General features: G+C 42.8%; 1 protein-coding gene across 1 annotated transcript in view; it reads right to left on the bottom strand.

Annotated features, from left to right (window-relative positions):
* The window catches only part of tfg (trafficking from ER to golgi regulator), a 116523-nt gene extending 103596 nt beyond the window's left edge, over positions 1-12927 (bottom strand). The window contains exons 1-2 of the mRNA XM_078232893.1: positions 12796-12927; positions 1117-1317 (exon numbers count right to left, since the gene is read on the bottom strand). Of these exons, the coding sequence (XP_078089019.1) occupies positions 1117-1306 (190 nt within the window). The 5' untranslated portion in view covers positions 1307-1317; positions 12796-12927. The remainder of the gene's footprint in view (positions 1-1116; positions 1318-12795) is intronic.
* Positions 12928-13180: the final 253 nt, after the last annotated feature.

Raw genomic sequence — 13180 nt, 5'->3', positions numbered from 1 at the left:
ATACACCTTAGGATATTACTTTCCTACCCCTTTTTGTATTTTCTGCAAATTCTGTCTTTTGAAACTACATTTCGCTCCTCAACCCTATTTGCTGTTGCACTCTTTTTTTGTCTGATCTGTGCCTTTCTGGTTATTACCTATATCGCTCCCCTGCACAATTGCCTCGTCCTTTTTCTCTAATTTCCCCTCACCTGAACTTTGTTCCCACTATTTAGTTTGAAGCCCTCTCCAGAGCCCTAGTTACTCAATTCACAGAGTTCAAGGGAAAGTCCCATCTTTCCTAATACTGACGCCAGTGCCCCATGAACTGAAATCCATTTCCGCCCCCCCCAAAGTTTGAGCCACACATTTCAACTATCTGATCTTATTTGTCCTATGCCAAATTGCTTGTGGCTCAGGTAGTAATCCAGAGATTATTACCTTATCTTATTGGTCACTCACAGATCATACTCCAATAGCAGAACCTCTTTCTTGGCCTTATCTCTGACCTTGGTACCCATGTGGAACATGACAACTGCATCCTCCCCTCACACTCTACACTCCTCTCCAGCTCCAAGCAGATGTCCTTAACCCTGGCACCGAGCAGTCAACACAGCCTTCAGGACTCTCAGTCTCAGCTACAAAGAATAGTATCTTTCCACTAACTATATTATACCCTACTACTACACTCTTTTTACTCCCCCAACTTGAATGGCACTCTGGGCAATGTTATTGTGGTCAATTTGCTCAATCTCCCTCCAGTGAGTGCAGTGCTTGCTTTCATCCACAAAGGTTGCAAGAAATTCGTACCCTGTTGGACAAGAACAAGGGCTGAGGCTCCTCTAATGCTACTGTCTGGATCCCCATACTTGCTTCATAGATACACCTTCCTGTTTCTGACCACATACCAAATCTGAAGCACTTAACCCAAGGGTAAACATGCTACAGCTCTACATTAAATACCAGAAATACCAGATTAAATACCAGCATACCAGATCTAACCTAACAATCCAGCTGGGCAATGCTAATATGGATAGAGAATCTAAATAACACAAAGCAAGCTGGCTGCTTGGTCCCATTTGAAATGAACATGCTTCCCAAATGCTTGACTATTTTTGATAAAAATCCATCACCCACCTTCATCCTTGTACTTGATTGTGACCTCATCATTGCTCTGAAGTTTACCACGGAAGACTCGCTGCATCATCAGTACTAGTTCATCATAGGTGATATCTTCATTGTGGATCGGGATACGGCGAATATCATCACCTAATTGAGCTTTAATGATGAGCTTTCCACTTAGATCCAGTTGCCCATTCATGGTCATCTCCTCTCAACCTAGAATGCACAAATCATGAATAGGTAATGAGACAAAAGCAAAATACAATAGATGCTGAAAATCTGAAATAAAAACATCCTGAAAAACCCAACAAGTCAGGCAACAGTTGGAGACAGAAACAGAGTTAGTTAATGTTCAGTCCAATATAACTCTTGTTTGAAAACTCCATAGTTTCTCTCTCCATAGATGCTGCCAGACCTGCTGGCTTTTTCTAGCATTTTCTGTTTCTATAATAGGCAATGTGATCACTTTGGGAGTAGGAGGTGTCAAAGAAATTGCATATGTGGCAGAGAAAGGATAGAGAAGAGAAATGCTAACTGAATGATTACGTGGGAGTCAGTGGACAATGGGAAAGTGCCAACAGATTACAAACAGGTCAATGTGGCATCCAAATTCAAAAAGGACAAAACAGGCACAGCTGCAAACTGACTTTATTTCAATCCTGTGTATAATGATAAAATTGATCAGGAATAACCTTGAGAATTGTCTATACAAACAAAGTGAACAGTAATCAACATGGGCTCATAAGACATAGGAAATGCGCGAACAGTGGGAAATTAGCTGAAGCACAGCAAACAATGTAACAGATTTTACAATGATAATGACAGTGAAACTGCCGATGTTAGCCAACATTAGGCCACTGAAACTGACAATAATTTGGACTCCATAAATGTGCAGAATAACACAGAAATCCAGATGTTGTCTGTGATTCTATGTTCCTCCACAGCATGTGCTGGTGAGGTCCATGACAAATGCAGCCTCTAAGCAATCAATTAATTGATGAAAACGTCCACTTTTACACTGTTGGGCCTGCTGTAAAAGCCCTTGAAAAAGTTACAGCTTGTTGAATGAACTGTAACTGGGTTTTTTTGAGAAAGTCATATTAAGCACCCTTATTGGCCCTGGAAAGCTAATTTTATATCTGTGGAATGTTAAATTTCTCCATCGTAGTAAAAATAACAAATGTGGAATGCTTTGAAAGGCTGTGGATAAGATTTTAGCTTCTATCTTAATTCAATTATTTATTTCACTATCTGAACTTAGAATTAAAAGTGAAGGGATTAGGTGCTTTTAACTTCCTGGTTTGCTGTCTGTGGGACTATTACTATGCAATTGGCTGCTTACCCCACTTTCTGACTTTACTGCTACCGATGCCTGGAACTTGACATGAGATTGAAACTGTTTGAAAATAGACCACACTACAGATTCGCTAGATGTTTATGGGCAGCTTTCTTCAAGCCCTTTCGCTTAATTGCTGACCACAAACCCAAATCCATTTATTAGGAATTAGGTCAGAGTGGGGTGCGCTAAGCAAAGTGCTCTAGGAATCAATGTCATGACCATTGCTGCTTCTAGTTTACATCAATAACTGGGATTTAGAATCCCAATGCAAATTATACAAAACTCCAAAGGGCAGAGGAATGGAGCAGACAACTTCAAAATTACATGAGTTAGATCAAAAAAGATTGTGGCAGATTTAATTAAATATCAAATAGTACAGGGTACTTCATAATGCAAAAAAAGGGGCAATATATCTATTCCATGAACAGTGTTAACAGTAAAGTTGAAAGAGACCTAGGAATTTAAGTAAATCCAGGCTCAATATGCCCAAACATTGCTGGATAACAATTAACAAAATCAACAGAATATCAAACTATATAACCAAAACAGTGCAAAACACATGAAAGGAAGCCATGATCGAACTGGACAGAACTTTGGTCAGATTGCATCTTGAGTACCGTATTCAATTCTGGTCATCAAGATAAAGGGAGACTTATTTCACAAGATATAGATGCCGCTGGCTAGGTCAGCAATTATTGCCCATCCCCAAATGACCATGAGGTGGGGGCAATGGTGGCGAGTTGCCTTCTTGAACTGCTGCAATCCATGTGTTGTAGGTACACCACAGCGCTGTCGGAAGGGAGTTCCAAGATTTTGACCCAGCAACAGTGAAGGAACAGCTATATCGTTCCATGGCAGGATGGTCTGCGACTTGGGGATCTTGCAGGTTGTAGCATTCCCATGTGTCTACTGCCCTTGTCTTTCTAGATAATAGGAGTGGCAGTCTGGAACTTGCTGTCAAAGGAGCCTTGATGAATTGCTGCAGTGCATTGTGCCTGATGTTCAAGATGCAAAGAGTCATAAGGCCAATGTCTAATATTAAAGTTTAAGGTCATGAGGAAAGGTTGCACAAATGTTGCCTTTTTACCCTTGAGAGTAGATAAACAGATGGAAAAAAAATGAAGAAAAATGCTTCAAAGTAAAATAGACAAATAGGACAAAGGGATAAATATTCAAACTTGTGGAAGGCAATTTTAGTAGTGCTAACAGACACTGTTCATTCAAAATGACCAATACATAGAATGAACCAAAGAGCACAAGAACAAGAAATAAGGGCAAGATTAAGTCATACGGTCGCGGGTTTCCTCCCACAGTCCAAAGATGCATGGGTTGGGTGGATTGGCCATGCTAAGTTGTGCTTTAGTAACCCAAGATGCATAGGTTAAGGGGATTAGTAGGGTAAATACATGGAGCTACAAGGATAGGGCAGGGGAGTGAGCCTGGGTGATATGCTGAGTTGGTGCAACCTGATGGGTCAAATGGCCTCCTTCTGCACTGTAGGGATTCTATGATTCTGAGATTGCTTTGCCATTTAATTGGATCATTGCTAACATTCACCTCAATCTACTTTCCTACACAATCTCCATATTCCTTACTTCCCTTAAGAGTCCAAAAAACGATTTCAGCCTTAAATATCCAACAATTTAGCATCCACAAGTCTCTAGGATAGAGAATTCTAAAGAGTCACAACCTTCTTTTTCATCTCAATGCAAAATAACTGACCCCTTATCCTGAGATTATGACCCTCCGGCCAAGGGAGATAACTTCTCAGTATCTAAGCTGTCATGACCTCTCAGAATCTTATCTGTTTCACTTGGATTACTCTCTCCTTCCAAGTTCCAGAGTGTCGGCCCAATTTTCTCAATGCCTCTTCATAGGACATATATCCCATGAATCAATCCAGTCAACCTTCATTATACCATTCCTCAGGCAAGTATACTTCCTTCGGTCTGGAGGCCAAAACTGCACAAAGTACTCCAGGACTGGCCTCACCAAAGCTCTGCACAATTGCAGCAAGACTTCCTTTTGCTTACATTTTAACCGCTTTGCAATAAAGGCCAATATACAGTTTGCCTTCCTAACTGCTTGCTGCACCTGCGTGGTAACTTGCTGCATTTTGTGTACACTCAAATCTTTTTGAGCAGTTACAATTAATAGTTTCTCATCAATTAAAACATTGTTTTTTTTATTCCCTAGATAAAGTAATTGAGGCAAAATTCCCCAATTATTTAAGAATCAAATGGAGGCAACAATAGAAGGAAACAGCCTGCCCAAGATATTCTCTCGTGTGTAGCTGCACTGTATCGTCCCACAAGCAGCCTTATGTTCAAGTGTGTGCATATATCTCGATAACTTATTTAATTCAGTACAACAATAGGACCACTATATGACCTCAACTCAGGCATTTCTCCAAATGTTTTCTAACAAAGGGGCCAGGTATGAATTTATTTTGTTTTCTTTTTAAATTTGTTTTAGCAATCACTAACAGCCAAATCAGACAATTAACAATTTGAGTCTCCAGGTTCAGACCCAAGGCTGTGTTTTGCAATCCTTTGTTTAAAACCTAGTGCTTTCACCAGTGGCTCTCTTGCTACCTCTCTTCCCAACATCCCCATATTTAAGTATAATCCAGGAAGCAAATAAATGCTGTTCCTCACATCATTTCATGGGAATGATGCATCAGTTTCTCACAGTTACCTCATGCCAGACCACAGGAATAGAGTCCTCCATAATACAATGCAGAGTGAATAGCTGTTGCGCCACAGTACACAAGGTGATGAATTGTTGCCCTGATTAATATAATTGGGATGAAACTGAAGATCTTTGTTGCATCAGTTATTAACACATTAAGTTGGGACATATGTTATGGTTCAGGTTAGAATTCCAAAGTATTTTATGAAACCCATCTGAATCATAAGTTTTGCATTTTGAATTCGGCTAGGATAAGCATGAGATGTTTCACTTCAGGTATAATTCAAGTAACCCACTAGGGTGCTGTGCTTTTATCAAACAAAGTTTACTTCAGAATATAATTAACATTAATAGTAAGAGAATTGGCAAGAACTTTCATCAATTACAAACAATCATGTGTCCCAATCAAACCAACCTCCATAGACAACCCTTTAAACAGGTTCAACACAGCATAGACTAAGGCTTACGTGATACTGGGATCGAAGGCGTTATTGAATTCTGCAGTCAAAGGCTCGAGATTCAGTTTGAAGACAAGACAACTTCCCAAAATACCAGAGAGAGACTCTGGTCCAGCCCTCAACAACAGCAGGTTTTCACCCGTCAGCTAACCAACAGAATTTTCAAAACATCAGCGAGAGGGGGAAAACACTTCTTTTTAGCTTGCTGTCCCTTCTAAAACTCAAACCTGCAGCTCCAAACTGATGCTGAAAATTAAATCCCTGTCACCTGATCTTCCCACAGTTTTTTTTGTCCTCCCAACAATGACAGCACCTAAGGCTATGAGCATAAATTTTTAAAAACTCTAAAGGTACACTAACATCTCATATAGCCAAATAGTTGCAATGTACATTCCCAATGACCACATCATTTAAAAATCAAGCAATTCTTATTAAAACACTATATAATTTTAAAAGTTTATCTATCCTATCAAATCTTAGCTGCCAGGGCTCCTCCTCAGTCCCCTTCCGCCTCCAGGGCTTGTTCTGAGCAGTTCTCATCACCTAATGTCTACCAACCACAGTACTTTTCTTGCTTGGAGCCTCTTTCTTAACTGTGGTGTCTTCCTGTCTCCTCTGGTGCTCCCCGTCAGACCTCTCCCTTTCTGGGGCTCCCTTCCGATTATGCTGTTCCACTCCCATCACTTGATCCTGTTTTTGCACCATTTTATTTTTGCGCAAGCACATTGGATCAATCCTTGGCCCAAAGAACTACAAACACACCAGATTGTGAACGTGTTGCAAGCTCCTGGTTTGTACATGCGCAAAACATCCAAGGCCTTCTGGGGCTTGAAAGTCCCAGCCCCTGCTCCATGAGAAGGTAAGTTGAATCTCATAACAGTAGTTCGGCATGGACAAGTTGGGCCGAAGGGCCTGTTTTCATGCTGTAAACTTCTCGTAGTCAGTTACAAAGGTGCTGCTTAAAATTTAAGTGTATTGGGTATTTTGGGTAATATAGGAACAAATCTATTTTTCCTCAGATCACAGCAAACAGCTCCCTTACATTTTTGATAGTTACACTGACTTAAATGTTACATTCATTTAAAAATCTCAAATCAGCATCATGATGTGATTGATGCACATACTGAAACACTTTGTGTTTTCGTGTACAGGATAATTAAAAGGCACAGCTGGAAACCCAGACCTCATATTACAGGTAGAATTCTTCAAAACTGGCCTCTGCTGGACTCAACCTGAGCTGAATTTTCGGTCTTGCCAGTTTTCATAGGAAAAAAACTAGAACCTTAATTCAATGAATAGAGGACACGAAATCAAGGCAGAAAGTTATTTCAGAAGGATTAATTTATACAGGCTGGAAAGCCTTCCTTATCTCTAATTATCCGTAATCTTGCCAGTTATGCGCATTGAATAAAACAGAAAATGTTGGAAAAACTCAACAGATCAGGAAGCATCTTTGGAGAGAGAAACAGAGTTAATATTTTGAGTCCGTATGACTCTTCTTCAGAGCTAAATGAGGGAGAAATGTGATGGATTTTAACTGCACAAGAGGGGATGGAGCAAAGTGGAAGGTCAATGATAGGTGGGAGCTAGGAGAGATGGCACAAGACAAAGGAAGCATTAATGGCAGTATAGAAGGTGTCAATAGTGGCATAAAGGTACGGTAGCAAAATGTATTACTCTCCTAATAACACTATCTTACCTTTATGCCACTATCAGCACCTTCTATTGTCCTTAACACAGATGCTGCCAGACCTGTTGATTTTTTTCCCCAGCATTTTCTATTTTTATTTCAATTTTCTAACAATGGCAGTGACATAAGTGCTAGGAACTGTATCCAGTAGTTAAATAAGACATTAAGGTTGCAATTCTATAAAATATTCAATTTTAAAGTAATAATATAGAAATGAGATGCAATTTATATATTTTTTTTTAAAGTGTTTTTTATGGTCAACATCTCCTACAAGGCAGTTGAGCCTTCTCTTAAGGGATTGGAGGGAACCTTCTTTCCGATTAAACGTTAAACCAAGGCCCTGTTTATCCTCTCAGGTGGATGTCAAAGTTCCCATGAGACTATTCAAAGAAAGACAGAAGGGCATTCCCAGTGGCCTGACCAATATTTACCTTCACCAATACCCAAAACAGGTTTTCTAACCATACACGACTGTAAAATACACTTAAGGATCTGAAAGGAATAATATAAATGCACAATCTTCCTCTCTTTCGTTTAAACCTGATTTTTGGTGGCCATACACTCCATGAAATTGGGTCCCAACTTGAAAATAAACCAATTGCATAAGAAACTGATTGAGTGCGTCAAACACAAATGACCTCGTCTCAACCAAAAGAATTCTGCAGCTAAAACTTTCTCTCGCTAGCCTGGTTATACGAGAAGTTCAATTCACTGTTTGGAATTCTTCAGTTAAAAGAATTTTGCTCTTTGGCTATAACAACACACAAAATTTCAACTGCACTTTGTTTGAGAGATGTATTTTCTTCTGCGGGCAACCTGGTCAAAACCTAAACTACCTGAATACATTACCACTTCCTATAATCAACTTATGATGACTTATTTTCTGTATTAGTTTTCTTCCAGGCAACATGGTCACATGATCATTTACTGGAATCCAGGATCTTTATCATAATTCCCTCACAGAGAAACTTGGTTCTTTAAGGGACCAATGATGTGCAGGTCAGGTGGACTCACCATGGTAAACTACCCCATAGTGCTCCAAAATGTGTGGGTTAGATGGAATAGCTATGTAAATGTGTGGGGTTACGGGGATAGGGTGGGGTCATGGCCTGTGTAAGATACTCAGTCAGAGTCAGTGCAGACTCAATGGGTCAAGTTGCCTCTGCCTGCACTGTAGGGATTCTGTGATTGATCACCCCAAGATAAAGTATAGCTCCCCCATCCCCAAAACGACATGGACTATCACTTCAATTTAACAAGATGCTCAGAGAACCTCCTTGTCCAAAGGATCATGGAAAATTGAATCTGGCATTATAGCAGCTAACTGCTATGCTACAGCCCTACTTCTACATCAATGCTGCTAAATCCCCCTCCCCCCAGGCACCAAAGTTCAGGCAAATTTATATGTAAAGCACCAAACAATTACAAGCATCCTTAGTAAAAACATCTTAACCAGGTTCACTGTTCAATTTGGTAGCACCAAATTGCTCAGGAATTGTCTTCCCAAAACAAACAGAGCAGTAAAGGTCCAGGAACAATTCTTGGCTGTGCTAAAATACCTGAACTCAGTCAAACAGCAGTTGTGACACTGTAAGTTTAGCAGGATTTCTATTTCCCATCAAAATCTAGTGATTCCTGGAGCAAAAATTACCAATGTAGATGCAGGGTGGAAAAAAAAACTTCAGGCACAGATGCAGTATCAAAGAACCTGTCAACGTGATAAATTTCTCAGCACCTCCTTGAAGAATAGTCACCTGGGTAAGGTATTGAAAGGCTGCCAGCACCTAAATAACCACATTTCAACCAGAGACGCTAAATCAGGAATAGATGGGGAGAAACCTAGGAAACCAGGAAAAAAGCCTCAGGTTGCTTCATGAATAATAAATGTGTCAAATACTTTGTGCAAGCAACAGGAATGTGCTAGTCCCACCATTCCCCCAGACAAGTTGCAAATCTGTATTCCTAGACCTTCCAGAGAAATGCTGAGATCTCTCAACAGATAATCCTTCCCTCTTTTCTACCCCACAATTTTGATCTCTGCTACAATTTTACGTATAGGAGAGGGAGAAAAATTCAGCCAAAATTTGAGCAAGTTGAGAAACATTTAAATGAATGAATGACCGTAAACTGATTATTAGTATCAAAAATGCAATTTGGCCATCTTCTGGTCTCTCCTCTTACACTGCAAATTAACCATTCTACTCACTTCCTTGATACCCACAGTAGCCTTGCACTCCATGGTTAGGTGGAAATGTGAAATTGAGGTCACAATCAGATCAGCAGGCTCAAGGGGCCTGCTCCTGCTCCTAATTTTCATGGCTAATGGACAGAAGTGATCATTCAGTTGTGAAATGCTTTGTATATTCTAAGGACATGAAAAACACTATATAAAATGGAAGTTTGCTCTTTATCAAGTAGTTGCTTTTTCAAAATATCAAAAAATAACATCCACTGAAAATACTGACAACCTAATGATACCTTAAAAAAAGGAAGACCGAGGTGTTCACCTGAGTGTAAAACAACATTGAGTCAAACATGAGAGTTTCTGCAGTTTGTATTTTCTGTCCTGAGGTACATTCAACACAACCGAAGAGGAGGAATTCAAATTATCCTTCTAGTTTCAACTTCAACTTTAATTTTCAGACTGCACATTAACATCTTAGTGGCTGATGTCAGAATGACAGTGTAGCTTTGACGTTTGGCTGGAGTGCAAGCAGGTTGTTCAAGGATGTAGGAGGGTTAAGTAAGGCTGGAGTGCAACTCATTTCTATTTGTGATCATTTGCTGAGTTGCCTTTCTGAATTCTGCATTTCCTACAATATTGAAAAGACTCATACTGTCTCATTAGCAATTAAATCCAAAAATGTTTTATTTTTAATTCATTCACAGGACCCGAGGACCTCTGGCAAGGCCAACATTCGTTGCCCTTCCCAAATTGCTCCTGAAATGGCTTGCTAGGCCATTTCAGGGCAATTAAAAATAAACCACATTGCTGTGGATCTGGAGTCACGTGTATGCCAGACCTGGCTAGGATGACAGGTTTCCAACTCTAAAGGATATCAATGAACCAGATCGTTTATAATGATATTCAACGATAGCTTATATTTAATGACATACAATGATAGACTATAGCTTTATATACATCTGCAGTAAAGCTTCAGATCGTAGATGTAAAGTCACAATTCAGCAAATAGTCAGTCAAGGCAATATAGTCAGTCATTGTCTGGTGAAGCGTTAGGCTCTGTGACTGTTACTGTATGTAACCAACAGTTTCTTTTTCAATACTGTTGACTCATATCATGACCTAGGCCTAAATAATACTCATGGAGAAAAGCTTAATATATTCATGTTCCATTCCTTTGTCTACAATTGTAACAAACCAATTTATAATAGTAAATGAGTTGACAATAGTTAAATAGTTGGGATATGTTCCAACATCACCAATAGCTAATTCTAGACTTCAAAAGTACAGTGCTACACAAAGATCCAAGTCATGTAGGCCAGGTTATATTCCATCAAAAAACTACAAATGAAAAATATGCACGAAAATGCTGAAAAATGGACTAATGTCAAAATTCTCAAGTTTCTCCAGCTGTCAAAGAAAATAAATATCTTGTGTACAGTATATGTCCACATTTACAATTACCATCATACCACTATGCTTATCTGAGTCACGTGCAGGTTGATAATTTGGGTGAAGGCAAAATGTTGGTTGGAACGGAAAAAGTTGGAATATTTGGTATTCTGCACAAGGCCAGTTAATAAACATTGTTTAGGCCATCTCAAATAGGGCTCAAATCCACTCAAAGAAGCTGCTGGAGATGCATGCTGCAAGAATGTAGGTTTAAATGAGACAAAACCAAACTGCAAATGACCCCCTGAAATACTCTTTCAATTCATTTAACCAACCTCACCAAATATCTAGAATTGACAATATATCATATTTAATTGCACCCAACACTTCGGAAAAAGTACAAACCAAGAAAGTGAAATGTAATTTTATGGCAAAATGCAAGCAAAATATTCTCTAATTCTTGCACAAAAGATTAGAATCATTAGTTTTGACCCAGTTCCATAAAACATTGCTCCTTAGAAACTTTCTCCAAAAGTCTCCTCCCTTTCTCCCGACAGACTCTCCCCCAAAGCATCCCATCCCTAAACCTGTCCACGTCTCCTCCATCCTCCCTCACCATCCCCCTCCCCAAACCATCACCCCGTCCCTCCTAAAACATTCCCCAAACCCCTCAACACCTCTGCCCATTCTCTCCCCCACCAGCCACCCCCTCCACTCTGATGTTCCTTCTCTCCACCCGCTGCGCTCTCCTCACCCCACTCCCTCAAACCCTCCTCACCCTCTCAAACCTTGCTCACCCCCACAAATCCTGCCTGCCCTTGCCCACCCCCGTCTCCCCACTAGCACTGCCTACACCCCCTCCAGCTCTACCCTCCCCCTGTCTGCAGCCCCCCCACTCCCTACCCCCCACCAGCCCCCCTCCCCTCTCCAGCCCCCCTCCCCAGCCCCCCGCCCCCTCCCCACTCCAGCCCCCCTCCCCAGCCCCCCGCCCCCTCCCCACTCCAGCCCCCCTCCCCCTCCAGCCCCCCGCCCCCTCCCCCTCCCCACTCCAGCCCCCCGCCCCCTCCCCACCAGCCCCTGCCCACTCCCTCCCCACCAGCCCCTGCCCACTCCCTCCCCACCAGCCCCTGCCCACTCCCTCCCCACCAGCCCCTGCCCACTCCCTCCCCACCAGCCCCTGCCCACTCCCTCCCCACCAGCCCCTGCCCACTCCCTCCCCACCAGCCCCTGCCCACTCCCTCCCCACCAGCCCCTGCCCACTCCCTCCCCACCAGCCCCTGCCCACTCCCTCCCCACCAGCCCCTGCCCACTCCCTCCCCACCAGCCCCTGCCCACTCCCTCCCCACCAGCCCCTGCCCACTCCCTCCCCACCCCTCCCCACCCCTGCCCACTCCCTCCCCACCCCTGCCCACTCCCTCCCCACCCCTGCCCACTCCCTCCCCACCCCTGCCCACTCCCTCCCCACCCCTCTCCGGCCCTGCCCACTCCTCCCCACCCCTGCCCACTCCTCCCCACCCCTGCCCACTCCCTCCCCACCCCTCTCCGGCCCTGCCCACTCCCTCCCCACCCCCTCCCCAAATTGAGTAAGACGCCTGCGCACTGGCGCAGATTTATTTCCTGCCAGTTAATGCGCAACATCTCCCCCTCTCCCGGGAAAGAAATGACCCCCCCGTCAAAATCCAAACACAACTCCGGTGTATTTAATCGGAGCTGCCCGGGGAGTGGAAAACGAATGGCCCGGCAGCCGGAGGGAAGGGCTGACGGAGTGAGTGTGAGCTGAGTGAGAGGCGCCGGCCTCGGGATGGAGTAGGCCCGGAGCCCGCCCCTCGCTCCCGGCGCTTTGACCGGAGCCGTCCCGGCTCAGACTTCAGTTCGCGGCTTCAATGCTGGGGGGGGGGCTTTGTGGAAAAATAAACACACACACAGTGTTTGAAGCACAGACCTGTGGCAGGAGGTTTGAAGCGAGCCCGACGCCGGTCCTGCTGTCTGCTTCCCTCAAACGGGAAATCCCGCCCCTCCGTCTGGACGTGGCACGGCGCCGTGCGCATGCGCGCGCAATGGGACACTTGTCCCTGCACCTCAGACTCACTCTGTATCTGAGCTCCTTCACTGATCTTACCACAGCAGCAATAATATTATTAGCCCTGTTCTTCCAACATACTTCCCATTCTATAGAAAGATGCCTTTGTGCTGAGGGGGGTCAAACAAACTGAATTATGGTTTGCCAAGCTTAGTGATTGAATTGATTTATTATTATCACATGTATGGGGATACAGTGAAAAGTATTGTTTCTTGCACACTACACAGACAAAACGTACCGTTCATTG

This window comes from Mustelus asterias, chromosome 17 (genome assembly GCF_964213995.1).
Source record: "Mustelus asterias chromosome 17, sMusAst1.hap1.1, whole genome shotgun sequence".
In the NCBI taxonomy this organism is placed as follows: Eukaryota; Metazoa; Chordata; class Chondrichthyes; order Carcharhiniformes; family Triakidae; genus Mustelus; species Mustelus asterias.
This window is presented reverse-complemented; position numbering and strand designations above follow the sequence as displayed.